This window comes from Anolis carolinensis, chromosome 2 (assembly GCF_035594765.1).
Source record: "Anolis carolinensis isolate JA03-04 chromosome 2, rAnoCar3.1.pri, whole genome shotgun sequence".
In the NCBI taxonomy this organism is placed as follows: Eukaryota; Metazoa; Chordata; class Lepidosauria; order Squamata; family Dactyloidae; genus Anolis; species Anolis carolinensis.
The window spans coordinates 94210036-94232820 of NC_085842.1; the positions used below are offsets into that span (position 1 = coordinate 94210036).

The 22785-nt window shown below is 42.5% G+C and overlaps 1 protein-coding gene across 8 annotated transcripts in view; it reads right to left on the reverse strand.

Moving 5' to 3' along the window:
• Positions 1 to 14524, reverse strand: part of larp1 (La ribonucleoprotein 1, translational regulator) — a 112126-nt gene extending 97602 nt beyond the window's left edge. For 2 of the 8 annotated variants that reach the window (XM_062970241.1, XM_016995075.2), the window contains exon 1: positions 13699 to 14523. In XM_062970241.1, the coding sequence (XP_062826311.1) occupies positions 13699 to 14170 (472 nt within the window). In that variant the 5' untranslated portion in view covers positions 14171 to 14523. Of the gene's footprint in view, positions 1 to 12301; positions 12327 to 12673; positions 12767 to 13698 lie in introns of those variants that run through there. The other 6 variants (XM_062970248.1, XM_062970244.1, XM_062970247.1 and 3 more) reach the window with 4 other exon arrangements.
• Between the last annotated feature and the right edge of the window lie 8261 nt (positions 14525 to 22785).

The window sequence follows — 22785 nt, forward strand, 5'->3', positions numbered from 1 at the left end:
TACAACTTATAAAGCAGGGTAAGAATTACATTACCTTCCAGGTGCTGTTGGTGTGCACATGCCCACAATCCTAGTCAGCATAACCAAGGAATGTTGGGTGTTGCAGTCTAACAGCTTCTGAAGGGCAGGTTTTCTGTCAAAAGCCCAACTACAAAATGCTCCAAAGATGGAACTACTGTAGAGTCTCACTTATCCAATGTTCTGGATTATCCAATGCATTTTTGTAGTCAGTGTTTTCAATGCATTGTGATATTTTGGTGTTAAATTCGGAAATACAGTAATTACTACATAGCATTAATGTGTAATGAACTACTTTTTGTGTCAAATTTGTTGTATAACATGATGTTTTGGTGCTTAATTTGTAAAATCGTAACCTATTTTGATGTTTAATAGGCTTTTTCTTAATCTTTCCTTATCCAACATATTCGCTTATCCAACGTTTTGCCGGCCCGTTTATGTTGGATAAGTGAGACTCTACTGTATCAGATAAATGAGTTTCTAAAACTTCCAACAAAAGGATACTACTTTACCAACAAATACTTCAAATAATCAGCTGTCACTTCTTTAGGCAGTGAATGCACTTCATCGGAGTGATGCCCTGACCTCATATTGCAAATGCATCACAAAATCCTGTACCTATCCACACAATTATCACTTAACTTTCAGGACCATTTAACATTCCCCTTCTACCTGAACAGATGCCTGCCACTGTCCTTATCCATAATGTTCCCATTAAAAATTATTACCATGAATAGTTAATCTATGAAACGAGCATGCTCATGTAACAGCATTCTTTGTATCAATGCTTCCCTTCCTCCTTTTCTGAAATTCTCACCAAATGCACAAGCTTTCATGATTTATGACTGTCCCAAATATAACTAGTAAAGACTAGCCAGTTCTGTTGAAGGAACTGTAAGTTTGCTGAGTATCTTATTTCTAAGACAGTCAGCAAACTTCTATCATTACAGATTGATCTACTACAACATCCTCCATGCACTGGATAGAAAACCAAAACCTGCTTTGGGAAAGCTGGGTGCACATCCATCACTATTACTAATACTGTATTTTAAAACTGTATCTAAGTTCAGCTTTACCTTTAAGCACTACACTTATTTCTATTAGTGCTTTCAAATCCCATACAGCTAAATTAGCAGATTTACAGAGGAAGAATGGAGTAGGCCCCTCCTCTGTACTGTACCCAACCGCGAACCAAGAAAACTAAGGAAAGTTCCCTATATATGCCACATCCAGCAGAGAAATGCAGCTATTAATTCCCTCCTCTGCTAGCCCCTTGCAGGCTGCTAGAAGTAAATTGCAGCCTAATGTCTGGGATGATAGTTTACAAGGCTGGGTAAATGCAACGCCTACATATTATGTAATGGGTCCATTCTAGGACCTTTTCTTTAAATTTCTGCATTTAATCTATCTGTTTGTCTTTCATGTGTGTCCAATGGCACTGAATGTTTGCCGTGTATGTGCGTGTTGTGTTCCACCCTGAGTCCCTTTCGGAGTGAGAAAGGTGGAATATAAATGCTGTAAATAAATAAATAAATAATCCGGAATCCTATTTTTCTTACCTGAAATGAATGATTTCTTGAACTTTTAGCAGAAGCATATCCTAGAATTATGCTGGAGGACCAAGAGATGCCTAGAGAAGTGTCTTCTCTAGGCCTCTATCGTGATTCTAGAACTGTAGAAAAGTCATTGATTTTCCAGAAGTTGACCACAAAACTGTGCTGGATGCCTAGAGAGAACACTTCTCTGGGCACTGCTAGGCCCTCCAGCACAATTATACGGTATTCAAAACTCTTCACATACAACTGAAACCACTTTCAATGAGTTGTGTAATAAACAGGCCTACTGTACTAGGTTTCCGAATCCAGCAGTTTAATTCTTGAATTACTAAAACCAATTCACAGGCTGAGGTACTGAACCTAAACTGATGAAATTACTGAAAATTGAAAACGCCAACACTTGTGATACCCCCAGTTGAATGAAACTAGGTTTAAGAAGAGAGCTGTAAAGGCTTGGAAGAAACAAAAAACTTTTTTCAGTCTTTCTCCCTGGAAACATGGGGGAGGGGAGATGGTGCCGTATTTTCTTTAGGATGAATAAAAAGTGTAAGACAGTGTGGCAATTATTCCAAAATTATTTTGGAAAACTATGTAAAAAGTAAGATTTTTATGTAAGAGTATGTTAATATCAGATCTTCAAAATATTTGCTCTTGGGTTGCGTTTTTTCAGCTTTTTCTACAGGGACAAATGCACTACGTCTGGCTGATTCTATAGAGACTGAATGGAGAGAATTTTTTCTGTCACTGTTGCAAGTTTTTTTTATTGTTGGGGCAGGGGGGGGGAGTTGACTGCTACTCAAAATAGCAAAACCAGTGTTCCTTACAGTTCAGCATCTTGAAGAAGTCAAATTTTAATACAGTAAACATCATACTTCTATGCCAAATCAAGTTGTATATAATATTATGCTTCTAAAGAAACAAAGTGATTTTTACTGTAAAAAGTTATAATACTGCATTTTCACTTGTTTTTACAAAATCCATTTTTTTCAGGAGAAAAAAGGAGAACATTTACTCCCTTGTTCAAATTACTGAAAATGTTACATCTATTGATTAGAACAACACTCCTCCGTGGGAAACTCATGTTTTACAATCAGCATCCCTAACTGTCCAATGTTTCAGCAATATGCAGGTAAAAATACATTCCAGTATGCTCTTGCCTATGACCTCCATGACTTCATCTTCATTAAAGATACCTTGCTCATTTAAAGTAACTGAGTCCATTACCTCCTGCTGTTCTTTTGCTTACAATCTCTTCAATTCACTGCTCAAAGCCATCTTCACAGTGAAGCTCTTTCCTTCACTGTGCAGCTTCAATTACAAGACCATAAGATACTACCAATAATACTTTACATTTGTTCATTGTAATCCATTCCCCATAATCGTACTGTTCATCATTTTTCTCTTGGGTGAAATTTTAAAATTATTCTCAGGCTATCTTGGATGTGGCCAATTATTTTTCCACAGTGTTCCAAGGATCATATCCATACTTGTGTGCTATGGTTGTTTTTCTTATCAGGAATGGGTAGCCAACAGCTTAGAGACTGATATCAGTCTAGAGGTCACCACTTTGAGTAGCACTGTTCTGAAGTGTTATGTACAGTGATAGTGTTAGATAAAAATTACTATAGCTATTATTAATTATTGTAGTATCTTCAAAAAGCTAACAGGGAGCTTATTATATCTGAGACCTGAGAACAACAGTTTCAACCTTAGTTGCTTGACACTAACCTTAGTAATTAGAACCATCATATTAAACAAAAGGGATCAAACTAGCAAGTTATTATCAATTGATTATATGTAGAATGGGCACTACAGTCAGCTTTAGGGCACTAACTATTCACCTGACCCCTATTGGCTTAAATATGCAAACATATGGGGCTTTTTTTTTTTTGCATGGCACAGTTTAATACAGAATTATCCTACAACAATTGCAAGAGCAGTATATTTTATGATTAAATGGGAACTCAAATACAATAATTACTACTGACACTCGGTTTAGGGTAGAAGGCCTAAATACACTGAATGCACCAGATTGTTTGATCTTGGAAGCTAAGCAGGGTTAGCTCTGGTTAGTACTTGGATAGGAAACCACCGATGTATACTAGGGGCTGTAGGTTTCATCAGAGGAAGGAACTTAAAAAACTAGCTCTGAGCATTCCTTATGAAATTCATGGGACCACTATAAGTTAACAGGCAACTTGAAGACACATATAAACACACTAATCAGATCAAAATCCATAATTTTGGCTCTAAAACCTGCCTTCCACTTATACATGAGGTCAACATATAAACAAGTATATACGGTACTTGCAACTAGCTAGATTCTCAAAATGAAAAGATGCATCATTTAAAATTTTAAATTAACCATTCATTCCACAATATTTTTTATTTCTATGTATGGATATGAATGCAGGATAGTTATGAAAGCTAGCAAGGGGGAGGGGGAATCAACACATAATGCTGGGGCAGAGTTCTACAAATTCCACAAACTAGAAAAATGGCAAGCAAATCAACCCTGAACTCTCACTAGAAACCAAAATGATTCAACTGGGGCTACCACACTTTGGGCCTGTCATGACAACGCATGACTCACTGGGAAAGATGATGATGCTTAATAAATTGAAAGGCAGTAGGAAAAGGGCGAAGACTCCAATGCAGCTGAATATACCAAATCAAGAAAGTCACGACATCAAGTTGGCAAAAATCTGTGCAAGGCTTTTAATAACAATGTGTTTTGAAGGCTTCCTAGAACTGCCATAAATTAAAGTAGACTTGAGAGCAATTAGTAACAACATAAAAATTCAGAAATCTATACAATCAAGAGCCTGTACTAAAGCCACTTTATAGAGAAGGTCAGTTGAACTGGGAAGATGAGAAGAAGGAAATGTACTGGGCCATAGACCTTTTTCAGATACAGTGTAAATTTCCTATGATGTCTGTGCTATTTTTAAATGGTAATTGCATAGCCACTTATGTGGATATCTGTGAGTAGGTGTATCAATATCTGCTTTTAAGTAGTCAACAAATGATTGATTTAGTTTGTAAATCAGTAAGAATAAGTTCACTTCATTGTTCCTGAAATAATGTTAATCTTGTATTCCCCGACAAAAATGATGCTGAGAAAGATTTAACAGCATGTACACATATCAACATATCCAATGCCATACACTTCAGCTACAAAAGGAGAGTCGCCCCTATTCAAATGTCAAAAATATGTGCTTTCCAGACTCTGGAATACCACCAAGGGCCACTCATTAAGCTGAAAAATGAGTTGGAGTGTGAAATTCAATTTACTTAGCCATCCCATTACTTCAAAGAGCTGATGAAGCACATGATTAAGAGTATGAGCTGATCTAGAACACCTCCTAGTTCATGTTTTAGTACAGACAAGAACTCCATGAGTGCCCTTTTGAAAGCCACCCCCTTATCTACATATCAATAAAATGGAAATGCTGGTATAATTTACAGCTGCATTATAAAATATACTAAAACCAGAATATGTGGCACTCCATACAGATATTCATTAAATTTTTTACTAAAAATGCCTGAGACTGAATCATGGCTCTAACCATATACAATGAGCAAAGATGCTATTGTTGGAAGAAAAGATTGCACAATGAGAACACAACTGATCACATTTTAACAAAACACTGCAATATTTTTAATTTTATATCCTGTTAATTCTTACCATGAAAAAATCACATAGAGAACATGCAACTGATCTCTTCCATTAGTAGTTTCTATCCAAAAGAATGTAAGCTAGAGATTTGAGCAGAGGTTATGGAAGTTACAGGATTCTATGAATGACATTTCAACATTGGCATAACAGAAGCATTTAACTTTCAGAACTGTCTTTCAGTTTCTATTTAAATAAAAACTTTTGCTATGGTTCAAGGTTTTAGAGAAATTTTCCTTTTCAAATTAATCAACCCAAGGACTACCATCTTAAACACAGTTATATTAGAAGAGTCCCACTAAAATCAACAAAATAAAACAAATAATTGTTGGGAAATAAATTATTCAACAACTGAAAAGTACTCTTTCTATTTAGCATTTTTCTAAAACCAAATACTGAGTGATGAAACCGTTTTCACTCAAACACTACATTCCACACTTCTCAAACACCCCATAGAGCAGTGGTTCTCAACCTGAAGTCCCCAGATGTTTTTGGCCTACAACGCCCAGAAATCTGTTTACCAGCTGTTAGGATTTCTGGGAGTTGAAGGCCAAAAACATCTGGGGACCACAGTTTGAGAAGCATTGCCACAGAGGCAAAGGTTCAAAACTAAATTGAGGTCACAGACAGAGGAGAGGTTGGAAACGTACTTCAAGGCACTTCAAAAGGAGAAATCCAGCTTACTTGTACCCTCATCAGAAATCCGCTCATCAGAAATGTACCATAATTACTTGTAACATTTGCATCCTATCTTTACTCTGAAAGGTTCATGGAGGCACATGTTGTCCACCTTTCCAATTTTATCCTCACAACAACTGCCAGTGAGCACCTTGACCATGGAAGTGTGGGCCCAAACTCTGTAATACCAAGTCCTGATTCTCAGTTCTAGAATTTTTAAATAAAAATTTGAGAATAGAAATCAAGCAAAGCAGTTTACCAAATAATGTCAGAAGAAGCAACAGAAGAATTAAAATATCATTTCTTAATCTAGGTAAGTGGTTTCCAACCTTTGGGCCTCCAGGTGTTTTGGACTTCAGCTCCCACAATTCCTAACAGCTGGTAAACTGGCTGGGATTTCTGGGAGTTGAAGTCCAAAACACCTGGAGGGCCAAAGGTTGAGAACCACTGATGTAGATTTACTAGTCAATTCTGCCTCTAACCATCAATTAATGCATTACAGCATTGATTTCCTATTTCTATAGACTTTGGAGTAAGCCATTTCATAGGTTTCTGTGAGCCCACAACCCCTAGATACTCTCAAATCACATATCTAATCTTTTCCAATTCCAATAAATAGTAACCAACTATTTAAATAACACATCTTTACAGTTTATATTCACTAAAACATGAATTATAAAAATGTAAAACAGGAAATACTATATTCCACACACACACCCTTTGCAGAAAAATCCTATTACACAGGAAAACAGGGAACAGTGAGAAATCCCACCTTAGCAAGACTACCAGGCTGTGGGATACACTATCCCACAACATGAAACTTAGTGGTCCAGGTCCAACAACCAAGAAGCAAATGCCATTTTTTTCAGCATGAAAGGATAACAGTGAAGAAAATTCTATTTCTCCTGGTACTAATTCCAAGGTAACCAAAAATGCTGTTACAGAGATACAACATTTGCTGCTAAGAGGCTTTATCTCACATGATGTCTACAGCAGTTATAGCATGACACACTGCAGATAGTGAATATAGTTAACACGGAGCAGCTTGCAGCTAAAGTCTGCGGGGCCTGCCAGGTTCTCATACAACTGACTAGAATTTTTTCAGGGTAAACTCACTTATCTGTGGTATAGTCAGCTGAGTCATGTGTTATTTTAATAACCTTTCCAAACAGAAGACAACTAGGACTGCAAAGTTTGGAATAAAAATGCATGTCCTTGTGCAAGGGCATCTTATCCTATAAGATCACAGAGGAAAACAATATGACTGAAAAGTATTGCTCACTGTATGCATTAGTGTTCTTCCTACATTAATGTATAAGGGCACGATATTTTATTTATTTATTTGTTTATTTGTATTTATATCCCGCCCTTCTCACCCTGAAGGGGACTCAGAGCGGCTTACAAATTAAATTTACATAAAATATTATATGTAAATATGCAAAAATTATAAGCAAAGTAAGTTTCTAAATTATGAAAATATGAACATCTTAAAATTTGTTTCTGACTAAACACCTATGGCAGATTAGAATCAAATCACAAGGTCATAACAGTTCTAAAACATCCCTAGGTGTGTGTAGTGTATTTCACAGATCAACTACAGGCAATCCTCAAGTTGCAAACAAGATAGATTCTCTAGGTTTGTTCTTAAGATGAATTTGTATGTAAGTTGGAACAGTTACATTTTTAAATGTAACTCCAGCCATATGTATATATATACTTTAGCTTTGATAGCATAGGGAAGAGTGGTAACATCCCTGTGGTGTTTGTTTTGCTGTCTGTGCCCTCCTTGTTCAGAAGATTTCACCTCACTTTTTGTCCCGGTGATAACTGGATTTTTAAAATTTTGGCTTCTTCTGCAAACAAGGTTTGGTGGGAAAGCTTTAGTGGAGACACCGCTTCCCCATAACTCTTTCAGGCGTGAATTTCCCTTCAAAGATGTAGATTTCTCTTGCTTCCTGTTGTCTCAGCCCCATTCTTAACTATGAGTCATTGTAAGTTGGATATTTGTAACTTGGGGGCTGTTCCTCCAGGTGTTTTGGACACCCAAAAATCCCAGCCATCTTACCAGCTGTTAGGATTGTGGGAGCTGACGTCCAAAACACCTGGAGGAGCAGAGTTTGAAAAACACTGCACTAGATATTAATATCTGGGCAAATATGATAGAAAGCCTTACGATATAGAACACAATACTCCAACCTTGCAGTACATATGCACACTGCAGTGAACTACACTACCTTAAGTGTATTATCATCTAAAAAATTGTTAAATTAGTGTTGTGTTCCTGAGGTTTTCTGGAGCCCCCGATGGAGCAGCATGTTAAAGCACTGAGCTGCTGAACTTGCGGACCCAAAGGTTGCAGGTTCGAATCCAGGGAGCCGAGTGAGCATCCACTGTTAGCCCCGCTTTCTGCCAACCTAGCAGTTCGAAAACATGCAAATGAGTAGATCAATAGGTACCACTCCGGCGGGAAGGTAACAGCACTCCATGCAGTCATGCCGGCCACATTACCTTAGAGGGGTCTACAGATGAACTGGACTTAATGTCAGGAGAAAACCTTTACCTTTACCTCCTGAGGTTTTAGCTACTTATATACAATTACTCAAAGGTTCTCTTGCTGCACTGTAGTAACAGCTTCATTTTAGGAATAAACCATAATTTGTATCCAAGTGATAGAGACCTAAGAAAATAAAGAGGTTTACTGTATACTATTTAAATCAGTGGTTCTCAACCTGTGGGCCGCAGCCCAGCAGTGGGCTGCAAGAACGAAAATCCAGTCCACGAATCTCCTTCCTCTTTTATATTATTAATTTTATTTTCGCTCCTTTCCACAGAGCTGACTATTGCATTGGATAGACCACATCAGCTCTAGATTATTAAATATTTTCTTTGGGCGAGCAGATAGCAACTACTGGATGGAATATGTTCTGCAGAAACTAGAGCCTGAAGTGATCTAGCCAATGCAATTTTCTGAATAAGCACTCCAAATAATCAAACCAAATCTAAAGTTGACCAAAAACTGATCTGTAACCCTTTTGGTACTAATGTTGGAGAGTGGCAGTCGGTCGAAGTGGGCCCTGATCAAAAAAAGGTTGGGAACCATTGATTTAAATGTTTGAAAAATTATTACCAAAGTGGTTAATATATGTTGCGGAAATAAGAATTATTTTGGGGTGTGACCTACTAGCAAAGAACAGCTGGGGCCTATTTTATGGCTGAGAGTCTGTTTTGGACCTACTTCCAGCCACTGTCCCAGGTTAAAGAAAACACTTTCAAACTCATTTCAGTAAAGAGGAGGGGGTTAGTTCTTTTTATTCATACCATGAAGCAGGTGCAAAACAGTAAAACCAGCCAAATACTATTTCCAGTTCAAGGATCTACTTTACCTGGACTGCAGAACAGGTCGTAGAATCAAAGAGTTGGAAGAGACCTCATAGGCCATCCAGTCCAACCCCTGCCAAGCAGGAAAATCACATTCAAAGCACCCCCGACAGATGGCCATCCAGCCTTTGCTTAAAAGCCTCCAAAGACAGAGCCTCCACCACACTTACTTTAAATTCCCGGATTCCACTAATACTGCTAAAAAATTTAAAAGTTTCTTGAATAAGTTATAAAAATAGAAACCTTTAACAAAAATTCAAGTAACTTATTTTCCCTTAAGCTAATCAAATAGATCTGTCATTTAGTTCCAACTCCATAATCTCTAACTGCCATGTTTATGTTGCAAATGCCCCTTTAAAAAGAAACAGAAAAAGCAATGCCACAAAAGCAAGAGTGGAATAATTATCCAAAGCTAGCATTGTTTGATTTATGCCCACTACTGCTAAGCTGCAGAAATGTTAGAAGTACAGTATTTGCTTTAGTAAGGGGGGGGGGATAACTGTTCCCCCTCCAGCTATTTTGGCCTACAGCTTTCATCAGCTCCATACACAATTAATACGTATAAGAGATTGCTGGAGCTGTAGTCAAAAGAATTTGGAAAGCCAAAGGAACTGCCATTTGTCAGCATACCACTGCCTAAATGGCTCAATCCAGCCTTCACTCCCCAGGTATTTAAATTAGTAGTACAGCAGAGTCTCACTTATCCAACATAAATGGGCCGGCAGAATGTTGGATAAGCAGTTATGTTGGATAATAAGGAGGCATTAAGGAAAAGCCTATTAAACATCAAATTAAGTTATGATTTTACAAATTAAGCACCAAAACATCATGTTATACAACAAATTAGACAGAAAAAGTAGTTCGATACGCAGTAATGCTATGTAGTAATTACTATATTTACGAATTTAACACCAAAATATCATGATGTATTGAAAACATTGACTACAAAAATGTGTTGGATAATCCAGAACGTTGGATAAGCGAGTGTTGGATAAGTGAGACTCTACTGTACTTGAAAAATAATTATTTTCTATCAGAATAGGAAGAAATGTGACAACAATAACCGGAGCTGCGCTCTCTGGCCATACATGTTCACAAAGAAGGTGTTAGAAGAGACAAAATATATTAAGCTTTTTTAGTGAAATCCTTAAGTAAGTGAACACTGTCTGTTGGAAACTTAAAAGAGTATGCTGAAATTAGCAAGACTCTGCAGATCTTGCTCCCAACAATCTGAAAACCTCTATACCAGGTGAGCTCATGAAGGCTACATTACTCATTAAGACAAAGAATGCATAGTAATACCATACTTATAGGATGCCCCCCACATGTGCTGGGGATATGCTCCAAGATGCCCTGCAGTTACTCAAAATCATAGTTAATAGTGACATGCTATATTTTGACTATACATGGGCTAGAACCATGGATATCAAGTTTGTGAATAAAGAATAACTGTACTGTTGTAATGTGAAATGGCTATACATATCAACAACATGTACCTAGCTACACAATGATTAATAAAAAAACATTGAAATCTCATTGTTGTTAATATTTCTTATATACTAGTAAGCAAAATCAATTTAACGTGTGAAGACTCCAAAGTATGCACTAATTCAGATGACTGTAAGAACTACCTTTAGCCTCCAGAATATGCATTCCTAAGTGAATATTATCGGACTACATGAAAAACTGACGTTGTTGAACATACTTGATCTCTTTGGAAGTTATTTACTGCCATTGTGTCTGCCATAAGGCATAACCTCTCATTTTGAAGGTGGAAAGCCAGCATTATTGCCAGGTGCTGCAGACCTCTATTTCTCCCTGAAGTCTGTAAAAGTTCATCATTTATTTATTTATTTATTTCAGCATTTCTACCCCACCCTTCTCACCCAGTAAGGGGACTCTGGACGGCTTACAATATATAAAACATATATATATAACAGTTACAATATTTCATCCCAATATAAAATTAAATTACATTAAAAACTTCTGATGTAGCCTTAATAGTTATTATATTAAGACAGGAGGGGGTCAAGAAGATCTTTTTAAATTATTCATCCTATTACATCATACAATCAAGCAGGAATGGCATGAGCAGGTTCGGTGAGTGCTTTCAACAATTCGGAAGGGTTAAAACCCCATAAATATGCCTGGCGTGAATTCTTCATTTCTACATTTCTCATTTTCCCCATGAGACTGACTACCTATCAAGTGCAGAACCTATCATATCATAATTTGGACTCTCTTCCCCTAATTCACCAAAAACATATGTCAGAAATGAGGAAAGAGTAAAGGTAAAGGTTTTCCCCTGACATTAAGTCTAGTCGTGCCCGACTCTGGGGGTTGGTGCCCATCTCCATTTCTAAGCCCAAGAGCTGACATTGTTGGTTGACACCTCCAAGGTCATGTGACCAGCACAACTGCATGGAGCACCACTACCTTCCTGCTGGAGCGGCACTTATTGATCTACTCACATTTGCATGTTTTTGAACTGCCAGGTTGGCAGAAGCTGGGGCTAACAGCAGGAACTCACCCCGCTCCCCGGATTTGAACTGCCGACCTTTTGGTCAGCAAGTTCAGCTGTTCAGCAGGGGCTCCTGTAAGAGTATACCTACAAGGATTGAGTTTCCCACTAGCATGTGCTCAAGTCCTGATTTTATTTATGTGAAACGGTGAGCAGGAGGCTGCTGTAACAGCACAGCTTATCAACGCTACTCACAAAATGGCACTGCCCTCCCACTGAATTCCAATTGCGGTGGTGTGCTCTGGGGCATAGCCCCATGACTCTGTTTGATATACCCAGATCCATGGGTGCTCAACTGGCTAGTAAAATGGTGTCCCTTACACAAAATGGGCACAGCAAGTTGTGAGTAGTTGGATCCATGGACAGGGAGAGCCAAGTGTTAACAACCTAACTAAATAAAAGGGATTTAAGTGTTTAATGCCAAGTACTGACTCAAGAGACACAAAAGAGAAAGGCCCCGCTGAGTTAACTTACACAGGGCTAAGCCCACGTGGACTTTTGGCAGACCTTTGTCCCCCATTCACATCCCCCCCTCCTGTGTGTGGAAGGGGAGAACGCGCGGTCCCGCTGAGCGAAAACCGCCCTCCCCGCAAAACGAACGGCAATACGTTACAGTTCGAAGTCGGCGGCCCACGCGAGAAGCGTTAGACACCAACCCAACTGAGAGAGGCCTACCCGTTTTAGCCAACTTCCCCTCCCTCCCCCTCCCGCCCTTGACGTAGGCTTCCCCAAAACACACCGCCCTCAGAGCCGCTGGGGCCCCAAAGGGGGGTGGGAAGGGAATACTTTTTCTTCCAGGCCTAGAAAGGAGAATTTGGGGAGGGAGGGAGAGAAAGAAGCGGCTACCGGGTCGAAAGAACAAGCCAGGCCCCTGCTATATGAGGGTTCGTCACATGCTTGCTCACACCGAAAGAAAACCACGTTGCCTTTACTGCAAAGGAATGCCGGGAAAGGGAAGAGGAGGGAGGGAGGGAGGAGGAGGAAGGAAGGGGGTGGGAGGGGGGGGAGAAGGACGCTCCGAACGCGCGCGCATAGAGCAAGACGGGCGCGCGCCACTGGGCGGAGGAGCGTTAGGAGGCGACGGAACGCTCAAACCGCCGCCTGCACGCGGACGCTTCGAGCGCCGCGGGAGAGGCGAGAAAGGAAGGGAACACAGCCGACGCACCCCCCCCCCCTCGCCCGCCCTTCTTAAAGCCGCAGGAGCAGATTGCCAGGCACATGGCCTCGCGCAAACCCGACCGCCTAAAGCGTAAAACACACCAATCATGTCTCAAAAAAACAACAACCCCGTTTGCGACTAAAAGGCGATCAGAAACAAATTGCAACTCCCTTCCCTCTGTTGTCGTGGTGCCCCGGGTATACTTAGCCTCCGCCTCCCAACGCCAGCCACGCTATTTAACGAGGGCTCTATATTTAAGGAAGGGAAGCAGCGTGGGGAAAGCAGGAGGGGGAATCCCCACGCGCTTGTTAAAACGTCGTGGGGTAGAGTTCAACCTGTAATGGCGAATCTGGGAGGAGGAAGGGGGGGCTTCCAAACACGAGGAAGGGGGCTTTCTGCTGGTGCTGCGGGGGCGGCGCCCGCGAACCCGCCCCTCCTCCCTCCCCGCGTTTCCCCTCCTCAAGATGTCTGAATCACGCCGAGCCCGCATGGCACCACCTCCTCCCCTTTTGCTACCCCCTATACCTCGACTGCTATGTGCAAGATTTCCATAAGGATCGAGGGGAAAGAGCGGTGGGGGGCAGAGTGGGCGCAGCCGGACAAAGGCAGGGTGGAGTTTGACGGGCGAGGGAATGTCACCATCTTGCAAAGGGAGGCGGCGGCGGAGGTTCTTATTTCGCTACCCACCCCCACCCCCCCGATGTGGACCCACCTGGAGGCGACTGCCCGTTGAGGGCGACCAGCGCGGCGGGGGCGTTCTTGGTCCAGGGGTTCACCTTGGGCGGCGGGGCCTCGATGAACTCCTTGCGCCCGCCGCCGCCCTCCTCGCCGCTGGAGCTGCTGCTGCTGCTGCTGGTGGAGGTGGCGTCGCTGCTGCTCCGCTGCTGCAGGAGGTTCTCCTTCTCCTGGTTGTTGCTGTCCTCCTTCTGCTGCTTGATGCTGGGCGGCTTCAGGAGGGCCCCGTTCCGGCGCGGAAGGGGCTCGCCTTCCTTGGGGCAGCAGCTGTCGGGCCCGCCGCCTTCCTTGGCGTTGCCGCCGCCCTCCTCCTCGCCGTCGGCCTCTTTCTCTCCGCGGGGCACGAGGCGCTGCTCGCCCTTCTCTCCCGGAGGCCTCTTGAGGACGCCGTGCTCCTCCGAAGGAAGCAGAGGGCTGGGCGGCGGGAGGGGCTCCACCTGGGTCGCCATCTGCGCCCCGGACCCGGCCCGCTCCCCCTTCCTCACTTCCTCCCTTCTTGCTTCCTCCCTCCTTTGCAAGCCCGCCTCGCCCGAGAGCTTTTCTTTCCTTCCAAGCCCCCACCCCTCTCTCTCTCGGTTAAAGGGCGCAACGGGAGACCCAAAGCCGCCTTCTTCCTGCTCTCACACACACACCCCTCCTTCCCTTTGAAACCCAACCCCCGGCTCGCCGCCCCCCTCCCCTCCCTTCCCGCTCCCCCGGTTCGGTTTTCTCCTCTAATGCCAATGCCGCCGCCGCAGCAATATGGAGAAGCAAGGAGACCACGCGACTGGCCCGGCCAGAGCGCGCGCGCGTCAGCCAGCTCCGCCCGCCTGCCTTAGCCAGGCCCTGGGAAGGAAGGAAGCTGGGAGCGCGCGCGCACAAGCACGCAAGCCTTCACGCAGGCAGGCAGGCAGGCGCTCGCTCCGTCGCGCGCACACGCACGCTCACGTTGCTTCCCTTTTGCATGATTAGGAAAAGGCATCGGGAGGCCGTGCCCGTTCTCGGCGGGCGTGCGCGTGCTCGGTGTCCTAGGGAGACGCTCCTTAAAGGGACAGCGTCGTCGCTCGGGGAGAGAGAGGGGGAAAAACCCAAGGTGGTGGTGGAGGAGGAGGAGTCCTTCCTTAAACTTCATCGCTGCCAATGGAAGGGGCCTTGTGTGAAGTGCTCGCTCTCCAGAGAAAGCAAGCAAGGAAAGGGGGACCTACTGATTCTAATAAGAGAACCAACCAAACAAAACCCAGCCTGCCACCCCCCTGCGGAGCTTGGGAGTTATATTTGACTTCCAAATCAAACAAACACGGACAAGGTCGGGCTGAAGCAACCAGCCAGCCAACCCTATTGATTACTCGGAAGGAGCCGACCCCGCTCCAGTCAGAAGCATGTGCTCGTTTCCCGGCAGGCTGGATGCAAAGGCAGAGGCCGGGTCGGTCTCTCCCGAGTAGCAGTTTGCGGAGGGATCGTGCAGCACCGAGGGGCGTAGCAGCCACTGCGGGCTTAGCGCAGTTTGACACCGCTTTACCTGCCAAGACTCGAGGGTATGGGAGCCCCGGGAGTTACAGTTTGTGGTGGCCCCAAGGCTTGCTGACGGACAAGACCAAGCATCTCACAAAACTAAGGGACCAACTGAAGAAATGATGTGGATAGCCTAAGCTTCAGTGGGCTCAGATGGGACCTCATCACGCTAGAGCAGGCATGGGCAAACCTGGGCCCTCCAGGTGCTTTGGACTTCAACTCCCACAATTCCTAACAGCCGAATTGTGGGAGTTAAAGTCCAAAACACCTGGAGGGCCCAGGTTTGCCCATGCCTGTACTAGAGCATGGATCCACTTTAAGGAGTGGTAAGAAGGGCGGGGTATAAATGTTGTAAATAAATAAATAAGGAGGGGCCTTTAAACTGCTCGCCAGACATGTCCTGGGCCTCACTAAACTACAAACCCCAGAATTCTGCAGGAGGCAGAGACCGGATTTAAAGTGGATTCATGCTCTGTTGCCATGAGGCTGTCACCAGTCTGCTGTTCCTCTCGCAGCGTGTAGGCCTCAGCCTGAGGGAAGAAAGTAGCGCCTACTCTCCCTTCAACTCTAGACTTCTATAGTTTTGTGTTGTCTTGACAGCAGAAGCATGTTTATGTCGAATAAATCCCTGAGCGTTGCCTCCATTTGAATCCAAAAATTCCCTCCCCTTTGGTGAGGCGCCTTTTATCTGAGAAGGTTAAAGACCTTGTGAAACTACAACTCCCAGGATGCCGTAGCATTGAGCCATGACATAAAAATTGGGTTGTTGTGAGTTTTCCGTGCTGTCTGGCCATGTTCCAGAAACATTCTCTCCTGACGTTTCCCCCACATCTATGGCAAGTATGAACGTTGCAACTGCCTCCAACAGACAAGAGTTCTTTCTCCCATTTTGGACTTTCCACACATATACCTCACTGGCCTAGCTCCCAATATACCTCACAACCTCTGAGGATGCCTGCCGCAGATGCGGGTAAAATGTTAAGAAAGAATGTTTCTGGAACATGGCCAGACAGCCCGGAAAAACTGACAGCAACGCAGTGATTCTGGCCATGAAAGCCTTCGATGGCACCTTGCCATCTCCTTTTTATACAAGACATAACAATTATGTAGTACAGATGTGCACATACTGTAGTTTCTTCAACCTCTTATTTATTTACTTATATGTATACTTTTTTCTCAGAACCAGCAGCCTCATCACACTTGAGCATTTTTCCACTCATGCTGTGACTGCCTCCTGCAGAATTCTGGGGTTTGTACTTTAAAGAGGGTCCTCTGAACCGCTCATCTAGAGAAGCCCTGAGCCTCCCTAAACTACAAATCCCAGAATCCTACAGGAGGCAGTCACAGCATTTGAAGTGGATTGAATTGGAAAAATATTCAAGTGTGATGTGGCCCATATGCCTCTTTCATCCATACAGCCATCCTTCCTGACTGGGGATTTGAATGTGGGCCATTCCAGGCCTCACCATTGGACTGCCTCACTGCCTGCCTATTCACTGTATTCAGGTTACATGGCCTTTCGCAAAGACTGGTTCCTGCTTCCAAGGAACTTACACTGTAAATGTCAAGCAGTGCCTGGGGGGGAGGGGAGAGGAGAAAGGAAAGAAACTGGGTAATTCAAGACACCTCTGACTGGAAATTAGCAGTGGTTTCTGAACTCTTGTATACACAGCAGTATGGACATATGTGTCGATTTCAAGCAACAGACATTTCAGGTCAAACAGCCCTGAGGATAGATCCAGTTAACTAGAAACATAGCTATATGCAACACATTTAATTTTTTTAATCTGAAACTTTTTAATTAAGAGATTCTTTTCATATTACCTTGTGGTAAACTTGTTTGTATTTTTCATGACAAAGCTAGCGTCTGAAACAATATCAGGAAGAATACACAGAATTGTATCACAATGAGCAAAAAAAAAGTACATTATTCTGCCAGTCACATCCCTGCCAAAAGAGTGGAGCACAGCATAAAATGTGATATCCCAAATGTAGATTTTTTTTTATTCCTATACAAAATGAAGGAATGCTGGCATTTGTAGTCTTCGCAGAGGCACTAGAACTCTCCAGCTGAGAGGTCAAAATACTCTTCTCTAAACTGCAAATCCCAGGATTCCATAGGAAGGAGCTATGGTGGTTACAGTGGAATTAGCAGTATGACTGTATGTTGCATGAAACAATTCTTTATGTGACCGTTTCACCTCTTAATTTCATAATGAGTTGTGATAACACTTAACAAGTAAACTTTTGTAGACAACACTGATCACCATAAACAAGGCTTGAGCATGACTTGGCATTTTTGTTACTTATAAGAACAAGCAAACACATAGGATCTCTCATAAATGACAGGACCCTATTTTTGTTAGCTAAAGCCTGAAAAGAAACATGTAAAACAAGACATAATGGAAATTCTTAAGCATGATTTTGTTCTAATATGCAAAAAAATTAATACAGGCAGGGCCATAGCCAGAAAAAAATTGGGGGGGGGGGCTTTTTTTAGTAAATCAGAAGAGTAGTTTCATAACGCAAAATAATTTAGAAATCAGGCTCCATCAATAAACTTCAGTGGACACTCAAGACAAATAAACTTCAGTGGACACTCATTGGGGATTTAGTTAATCAGTTAAAATTCATGAGTAATCCAGGTTTTTTTAACCTGAAAATTTTCATTGAATGCCAGCCTCCAATTGCACCTGACATATGCAACCTCAGCAACATGAAATGGACGAAGGATTCAGGGAAATCCAACCCCAAATAGGGAAACAACACCTGGCCGTTCTAAACGAATTCAAGTCCCCAGGGCCAGATCAACTACATCCAAGAGTATTGAAGGAACTAGCTGAGGTTATTTCAGAACGACTGGCAATTATCTTCGAGAGTTCTTGGAGAACAGGAGAAGTCCCGGAAGATTGGAGGAGGGCAAATGTGGTCCCTATCTTCAGGAAGGGAAAAAAGAACGACCCAAACAATTACCGTCCGGTCAGCCTCACGTCAATACCAGGCAAGATTCTGGAAAAGATCATTAAGGAAGTGGTCTGCGAACACTTAGAAACAAATGCGGTCATTGCTAATAGTCAACACGGATTTACCAAAAACAAGTCATGCCAGACTAATCTGATCTCTTTTTTCGATAGAGTTACGAATTGGGTCGATTCAGGGAACGCCGTGGATGTAGCCTACCTGGATTTCAGTAAGGCCTTCGACAAAGTCCCCCACGACCTTCTGGCAAACAAACTAGTAAAATGTGGGCTAGACGAAACTACGGTTAGGTGGATCTGTAATTGGCTAAGCAAATGAACCCAAAGGGTGCTCACCAATGCATCGTCTTCATCTTGGAAAGAAGCCACAAGTGGAGTGCCGCAGGGTTCCATCCTGGGCCCAGTTCTGTTTAACATCTTTATTAACGACTTAGACGAAGGGTTAGAAGGCACGATCATCAAGTTTGCAGACGACACCAAACTGGGAGGGATAGCCAACACTCCAGAAGAAAGGAGCAGAATTCAAAACGATGACAGACTAGAGAGACTAACAAAATGAAGTTCAACAGGGACAAATGCAAGATACTTCACTTCAGCAGAAAAAATGGAATGCAAAGATACAGAATGAGGCACGCCTGGCTAGACAGCAGTACATGTGAAAAAGATCTTGGAGTCCTTGTGGACAACAAGTTAAACATGAGCCAGCAATGTGATGCGGCTGCTAAGAAAGCCAATGGGATTTTGGCCTGCATCAATAGAGGTATAGCGTCTAGATCCAGGGAAGTCATGCTCCCCCTCTATTCTGCCTTGGTCAGACCACACCTGGAATACTGCGTCTAATTCTGGGCACCGCAGTTGAAGGGAGATGTTGACAAGCTGGAATGTGTCCAGAGGAGGGCAACTAAAATGATCAAAGGTCTGGAGAACAAACCCTATGAGGAGCAGCTTAAAGAACTGGGCATGTTTAGCCTGCAGAAGAGAAGGCTGAGAGGAGACATGATAGCCATGTACAAATACGTGAGGGGAAGTCATAGGGAGGAGGGAGCAAGCTCGTTTTCTGCTGCCCTGCAGACTAGGACGCGGAACGATGGCTTCAAACTACAGGAAAGGAGATTCCACCTGAACATCAGGAACAACTTCCTCACTGTGAGAGCTGTTCGGCCGTGGAACTCTCCCCCGGACTGTGGTGGAAGTTCCTTCTTTGGAGGCTTTTAAGCAGAGGCTGGATGGCCATCTGTCGGAGGTGCTTTGAATGCGATTTCCTGCTTCTTGACAGGGGGTTGGACTGGATGGCCCATGAGGTCTCTTCCAACTCTACTATTCTATGACTCTATTCTATGACTCTATGATGCACCTCAATTATTGTTTTTTGGGACTCCCCCCCCCTTTTAATTATATCTTAACCCCCTTCCACACTGTCATATAATCCAGTTTATCAAAGCAGATAATCCACATTATCTGCTTTGAACTGGATTACCTACATCTACACTGTCATATAATCCAGTCCAAAGCAAATAATCTGCATTTTATACAGCTGTGTAGAAGGGCATCAGGCCCCTTCTAAACTGTTCTTATATCCCAGGATCTAAACCCAGGTTATCTGCTTTGAACTGGATTATATGAATCTCCACTGCTATATCATCTGGGATAAGCAGATAACCTGGAATCAGATCCCGGGATATAAAGCAGTGCAGAAGGAGCCTCAGAAACAGTTTGTTTTCTTCATGCCGTTGTATTCAAGAGTAACTTATAGTGTGACCATAAGACACATATTGTAATAGAGCCTGTTTGCTGGAAATTTTGAAGGAGGAGTAATCACTTTCCAGAATGTTGTTTTTTAAAACTGCCATTCTCTATGGCTGATTTCATATGTATTATAAGTGCTACAAGGGTAGAGTGGCTGTTTCCATTTGCCTTGGTAAAGTGAAGAAAATGCACATCCAGCATCCCATTCTATTCATAACTCGAGAAGCAGTTGTTTCTTCGTGAATTAGATAAGGCCACAGTCTGGATCCATGGTTTCAGCTTGATTTTTTAAAAAATGCTTCATATACACTCATGCACATAGTCTAAAAGTAATTTTATACATAATGTTGTGCAAGAAACAAATTTTATGTACAGCAGACTTCCAGAAAGCAAAGAGGTCACTATCTCAGCCACCCATGGAGACAATTTTAGGTTTTGGAGAATTTTCGATTTCCTTCGGCAGAAAAAATGGAATGCAAAGATACAGAATGGGGGACGCCTGGCTAGACAGCAGTACATGTGAAAAAGATCTTGGAGTCCTTGTGGACAACAAGTTAAACATGAGCCAACAATGTGATGCGGCAGCTAAAAAAGCCAACGGGATTCTGGCCTGCATCAATAGAGGAATAGCGTCTAGATCCAGGGAAGTTATGCTCCCCCTCTATTCTGCCTTGGTCAGACCACACCTGGAATACTGTGTCCAATTTTGGGCACCGCAGTTGAAGGGAGATGTTGACAAGCTGGAAAGCGTCCAGAGGAGGGCGACTAAAATGATCAAGGGTCTGGAGAACAAGCCCTATGAGAAGCGGCTTAAAGAGCTGGGCATGTTTAGCCTGTAGAAGAGAAGGCTGAGAGGAGACATGATAGCCATGTACAAATATGTGAGGGGAAGCCATAGGGAGGAGGGAGCAAGCTTGTTTTCTGCTGCCCTGCAGACTAGGACACGGAACAATGGCTTCAAACTACAGGAAAGGAGATTCCACCTGAACATCAGGAAGAACTTCCTCACTGTGAGAGCTGTTCAACAGTGGAACTCTCTCCCCCGGGCCGTGGTAGAGGCTCCTTCTTTGGAGGCTTTTAAACAGACGCTGGATGGCCATCTGTCGGGGGTGCTTTGAATGCGATTTCCTGCTTCTTAGCAGGGGGTTGGACTGGATGGCCCATGAGGTCTCTTCCAACTGTACTATTCTATGATTCTATGAATACTTACGCAACTTATAATGCCTTTATAATAGCTTGTGGTCAGAATCACCAAGACATCATTCTCACTGTATGGTAAAACTATGCCAAGAAGATACCATATCAGCATGCATGGCGTTTTGAATGTGAGAGACACACACACTTATCTGTGAAGCATACGTTCTCAGAATTTGCATGCAAACCCAATTGAAATGAAGGACTTTCTAACCCAAGAATACCATTGAGTCACTCTGGAGGACAAATTTTGTTGGGATTAGATAAATGCAAGTACAGTCACCCATACTGTACCGTACTGTACTGTACTGTATTTCTCAATCTAAAATTTCCTTCCGTGTAGAATATTCAAGAAGACGACACAGTATTACTGACATCCAATTGTCCATTTGGAAATAATGTTTATAACTGAAGAATATAAAAGAAAACTCTCCTTTTGGTTTGAAATGGTATAACCCTGGCGCAGATGTTTCACATTAGTAAGAGGTAGATTTACATTAACCAATTCAGCAATACCAGTTGAGATAAGCATTTCAAACCTGAGGCCTTTCAGCAATAGCTTTTCCTTCTGGGTTTTTTTTTTAATGGTAATACATTTTTCCTCTTTATCTGGCCTACTCTTTTCTGCATTTTCTTAGAAAATAGTAATAATTGTGAAACAGAAATTAGAGAGGTATTAATATTAATTTTATTAGGTTCAAGGTGACTAACAACATATTTAAAACAGTGCAATTCTTTTAAAAACGCAAAAAGAAAGAAAGTAAAATATAAAATTTGAACCACAAACATTTTTAAAGTTCAAACATTAAACATTCCCAATATTAGAATACATTAAAAGACTATATATAAATCTGACACAGCATTAAAAGTCCAATTCTTGATAATTTGAAAAAGCCTGATAACCACAACAAAAAATGCACCAGCCAGGAAGGAGTTCCAAAGTCAAATCAACCACCGAAAAAGCCCTCTTCCTTGTTTCCACCAAAGGGGCCTGAGAAGGTGGTGGGGCAGAAAGAAAGACATCTCCAGACACTCTTAAGTAATGCTACTAACGTGACCCACTTGGCAGGATGATAGTTTAAGATCAATACACTAATCTAACCAGTCTGTTGTCTCAATAACCACATATCTTCACACAGACAAAAATGAAACAAAGATTTAAAACCTGGATTTTGCTAGGCAGAAGAGCCAAGCAACCCTTTAACAACTCTCTAAGCAAAAAAACAAAAAAAACAAAACAAAACAAAAAAACCAACAACAGTGGGTTGATTATCAGGAGTTGGTGGACTGCTTTCAAAGAAACGTGTTCCCTTTCTTGACAACGTTTACATTCTAATAGCAATAGCTCATCTGTCAAAACCTGATCACAATGAAAAACTAGCCTGTTGAAGACATCCATCATATGACTCCAAACTATGAAAATGCCTGCAGCCTCTACAAATTATTCCATCTACTTTCTGGATACACTCACTGTGCAACCTGTCATGTTCTCAGTATCCCTAGTCCTGTTGCAAGAATAATCTGTCAGTTGTATGTTGAGTAATTATGGCCCATGGAAACCTATTCCCACAGGGAAAAGGGGATACCATTAAACAACTATTTCCTGGTGTGGGGTAATTGACAGGCTCCAGAAGAGTTTGCCTTACATGTTCTAC